The sequence below is a fragment of the Lolium rigidum genome, chromosome 1, assembly GCF_022539505.1.
Source record: "Lolium rigidum isolate FL_2022 chromosome 1, APGP_CSIRO_Lrig_0.1, whole genome shotgun sequence".
Lineage (NCBI taxonomy): Eukaryota > Viridiplantae > Streptophyta > Magnoliopsida > Poales > Poaceae > Lolium > Lolium rigidum.
Genome location: NC_061508.1, coordinates 22,836,656 through 22,841,688, shown reverse-complemented (window position 1 = coordinate 22,841,688; position 5,033 = coordinate 22,836,656). Strand labels below are relative to the sequence as shown.

At 47.3% G+C, this 5,033-nt stretch overlaps 1 protein-coding gene across 1 annotated transcript; it reads right to left on the bottom strand.

Annotated features, from left to right (window-relative positions):
- Positions 1 to 3,609: 3,609 nt before the first annotated feature.
- On the bottom strand, positions 3,610 to 4,269 carry LOC124705344. Its single transcript, XM_047237082.1, has one exon. The coding sequence runs from the start codon at positions 4,267 to 4,269 to the stop codon at positions 3,610 to 3,612; it is 660 nt and encodes a 219-aa protein (XP_047093038.1).
- Between the last annotated feature and the right edge of the window lie 764 nt (positions 4,270 to 5,033).

The window sequence follows — 5,033 nt, the reverse complement described above, 5'->3', positions numbered from 1 at the left end:
GAATACCAAATAATTTCTTAATTTATAGTTATTTCGTGTATAAATTGTATTATATATATATATATTGGTAGGTAGATGTATTACTTTTTTGGACTACGTCTATAAGTGGATCTTTTTAGAATTTTCTTGATATTTTAGATATTACATATTTCTTATTTATAAATGAACTTATGCTTTTTGTGCATCAGTGAGTATGCACAGATAATTGAACTCATAGATGTGGAGCCTTGTTGCACCAACAGTATTCTAACACTGATTAGGACATGTGAAAGAAGAAGAAAAAGATCACTGCTACTTGATGCGCATGATAAGAATTCAGAAGGAGAAGAAGAATATATACATTGTCCATGAGAATACTAAAAGTATATGTTATATATATATGCCCATCAGTAGTTTCTTCCCTGCATACTTTTTTTTTTGAACAGAGAAGGGTCCAGAGGACCCAGAAGCTTCAATCATATTGGTGGGAACAAATTTACAAAGAGGACCCTAAACATTACAGAGATTACATCATGGCCCTCAGACTTTGCAAAAAGGACCTCAAAAGAAAGCGAAAAACGCGATCCAGTCCTTCTCCACCGTCGCTGCTGCAAAGCTTCGATGCAACGGCCGTCGACCGCACCACCGGGGACGAGACCACTTGGGGCGTGGCTGACGCGCGGCGCCGTGCTGAAGCAGAAGTTCCTCCGCAGTGGCACACCGGCCTGGAGGACAAAAAACCATCGGCGCAAAAAGCACCGAGGCGTGGAGTGGTTTCTTGAACCAAGGATAACGGCGGCGCAGGATCGCTGGCGTTGATGAACTCCACCAAGTGAAGCTTCAAGATCTTCTTCAACGCCACCAGATCGTATGGTTGCATCGTTCTGTCCACCTCCACGAGGGACGGATCTGGAAGCAACCGCACAAATCGGAGACGCCCCGAGCTTATTGCTGATGCCGACACCAGATCGGCTCCTCACTGCTCCCCTGCACCATGGAGTTCCAGCAGAGAAGCACACCGGCCGTCTTGCGCCGCTGCTCGCCCACGACCAAGACCAGCATCTTCTACACGGCATAACGCCAGTCGCCACGGAGGCAAAACCAAATCCTACACTACAGCTGTACAGGGGAGGGACCCTCACCACACCACGACGCCGGCGGTCGCCGGAGACGGGAGGGGGAGGGGCCTGCCGGCCCTGTCTCAGAGAAACCAAGGGAGGAGAGCGGTGGGGGATCGTATCTTCCCTGCATACTTAAAAAGGCCGATCTGCTTGTCATGGGATGTTGGGCATTTGGACTTGTCAAAAGGTAAAAGAATCGGCACGGTCTTCTGCTGTTAGCTTAACTTCCTCTTGTTTTTGACGCTGGCTTGCTGCCTGAGCATATAGGAACTTTAAAATTCAGGTTCCAAAACCTGTTCTCTCCTGAGCCTGTATCATGAAATTTATTCTTTCCAAGTTGGATCACAAAGGTCACTTGAGTAGCCTAGATGAAATATGAATCAACTATAACATCCAGTCTGCCGCACATGAAATTTTGCATCACTGATTATTGGGTTTGATTTTCAGACATGGATGTAATGACTAATGACGATGATGGTGAGAGTTTTAGAAAGTGTTAATTATTTTTGCCTTCTATTTCGTATTTGATTATTGTGTTTTTCTTTACCTGATGAATACATGTTCTATTTCCTTTCATGTAACTTAGTCTGATTCCTAAGGTTGTGGTTGGCACCTATATGAGCACAAAGAGCATGTTGTCTTCTGTTTTTGAACTGCATAGCAACAATTACATCTTGGCCCGATTTCTAGATTGGTGTTCAAAAGATGCACAAGTGTACATTCACTTTTGATGTGAAGTTTGGCTTCTTCGGACAGTGTAGAAACCTTCCTTTACTAGAGCATCTCAAAATACATAACCATCTGCCAAATTAATTTTCGAGTTACATGATTTTTTATGTCTAGCTTAACTTGTTGTACCTTTTCTGATTTAAACTAATTAACTTAACTTTGTCTAGATACAAATGCATCTAGAGTAGATACTTAATAACTAGATACATACGAATCTAGAGTCAACTAATATAGATCGAAGGGAGTATATAAATAATACATTTTGACATGTTGACAAGTATGAAATGTTAGAAGATCATGTTTACGTGTACGACGATGATATAAACTTGAGGCATGTATTGATGGCATTATAGGGAATGGAAGCAAGCTTTAACACAGTTAAGCAATCATGTGAACACACATAAATTAGGACACATGTTTTAATTTTTTGTCTACAATAAAATTTGTTATCCCGTGGCAACGCACGGGCAATTGTCCTAGTACTACAAAAAATCACATAACCCCTCCTTTAATTAGTGGGAAACTATGTAAGCGCTACACAATACCACAGAAGCTATCGCTTCAACAACGGCGTTGGACGCATCATCGCATGTACTACTCGATAATGTGTACTATAACATGACCAGCATCCTTATATTGTGCTCACTCTCCATTCGATTTTGTTTACGTGTTTGCACACAGTCTTCAAAGAAATGGTGATTTTCTAATGTGAATATGTATACAATAATTTGTAAAGTAAGAGTTTGGATGGGTCAACTCGATGATTCCGGGGACAACTCAGGGAGTTCTTATACTTGAGGCTTAAATGTTTGGCTTATGATCTGGATTTCTTACATACAAAGCGTGCTTTTGATTGATCCAGGACAATGCATTTCACTCTCTACCGCTGTTACCTCGTAGACTTTACATTTAACCCTCAAGTTGTCTTCACTCCATCCAATCTAAGTTCTATCCTTCTTGCCTAGCATTCACTCAACATCCTCCAATTTGTCATATTTAATTAACCACCCTCTAAGTTTTGGAGGGGGGAGGAGTTTTGAAAATGCCCAACATGTTTGAACCATGTGGGAATTCTATATTTTTCTATATGTCGTAGAATGCAGTTCCAGAAACATATTGAAAATATATTACTTTTTTTTTTGTTAAAATTAGCGAGAAACAAATTTTCTAATATTGGCAGAATTATAGAACTATATCTCCAGTGGTGTCCATGTGGCGCCCAGCCATGTGCCACATGGACATGACATGTGGGGAAACTTTACCAAAGTCCGAAAATGTTCTTCAATAGGGTGAATTTCACAAGTATGCACAGTTTGTGGTTTTAAAAGGGCGATAACTCCCAGCATGTATATTGTTGTACACCTTGTGATAATCTAAGATTAAAAGGAAAGTTTCCAATAAAAGTCTCCAACTGAAGATTTGTACATGCTGATAGCAAAAAGCTTTGTGTGCCTAATTGAGATCGCATCAAACAACAACATCTCATTTGAATATGGTAGTTCATCGATGTCAGAGAATCATCAAGTACTGTGAAATTGGTGTGCTTATTGCTTATTCAGATTAGTATCAACATTTGCAGTCAGAAAAAATATGTGTCACCAACACAAGCCCATTCTCCCCCATTGTCACTCCGTCCGAAAGATGGATGGTTCACCAATGCATTCATCTCGAAATTTCAAAAAGAAGATCAAATGCATGCACGCACCACGCCACGATGCATTTCACCACACTAGCATAGCTTCTCCCTAGACAGAATGTATACATACAGCTTCTTCATCCCTCAGGAATTTGAGGAGGACTGGAAGGCGGGAGGTTCGGGGAGGGGCTGGTTGACGGCGAAGGAGTTGGACCGCGACACGGGCCGGGAGTAGGTTGACCGGCGGAAGGTGCCGGCGGCCATCTCGTCGGCGGCGTCGGCAGCTGCGTCGGGGTCGGACACCTCGCCTTCCCTCTCGCCGGGGATCTTGCACTTCTCGCCGAGGATGATGGCCTTCTTCCACAGCGTGTCCTCGGGGGCGTCCTGCTTCTCCCTGCGCTCCCGCTTGCTCAGCCGCATCTTGTCCGGGATGTTGGCGAGGTTCTTGGCAGTGGAGATGCCATGGCTGAGGCTCATGGAGACGGACAGCTTCCGCCGCGACGCCGCCACCGGCAGAGCTGCCGCCTCGATCGGCCCGTGCGTCGCCAGCTCCGGTGGCAGCGTCACCACCTCCTCCTCCCCCTCCCCCTCCGATCCGGCGGCCTTCGTGTCCGCAGCCGCGGCGGCGTCGGGCTCCTGGCTGACGGCCTTGGGCTTGCGGCCGCACGCAGAGCACATGGACGAGGCGATTGTTATGGTGGCCGCGACGCAAGCCACGAACAGGGACAGCGAGACGGCGTCGTGGGAGCCCAGGGGGAAGAAGTGCTCGCCGTCCCGTGGCGGCGGCGGCGACCACCTCGGCATCGTGGTCTTCTTCCCCGGCGAGGCGAGGCGAGGCGAGGAGAAGCTTCGTTGCTCGGGGGTTGTGGACGAGCTCCTCCTCTGCCCGAGAGGAACGAGAGGGAGCGCTCGTCAGACTTGTCTCTTCCCGCGGGGTGGTGCCTTTTCCAAATTGGGAAGGGGGAAATGGCCAGTTCGGTTTCAGGGTGTGTGGCTGAGGGATTGTACTGGTTTGGCTCTTAAATTGGACAAACTAATTTTAGAGGTACATGCACGTTGGAGAAAAATAGGGCTTGCGCCGGTGTAGTTTGTCAAATTAGCGACGGTTTCTTCCGATCAAGGTGATCATCAATGTGGCTGGAGGATCTACAATGCTTTTATAAGAGGTAGGAGAATGGGCGACCCCGGCGCCCCCGCGCTGCCCGTAGGACTAGCCACCAGCCCTCCCCTCGTTGCACTCCACCCTCCGCCGGCGGTAACCCTGATGGCCAGTCGTCCGCCGCTTCCAGGCCAGCGCCGAAGCAGGGCTTCCTCTCTGCGCGCACCTCGGGCGCACTCGTCCTCAACCCCCAAGCTCTGCTGCTGCCGTTCACCACTCTGGGAGACGCCTTCCTCCAGTTCACCCTGGAAAGCTTCTGCACGCTGGTATGTTCTCCGGTCAATCCTGGTTCGCCTCTGTTTGCACCGTCACCGGTGCACATCGCGGCGAGACAGGACACCCGCCAACCCGTGTCCCTCTCTTCGGTCTCCAGCTCGCTGCAGTTTTAGCTCGGGTCTTGTTTTGAAAA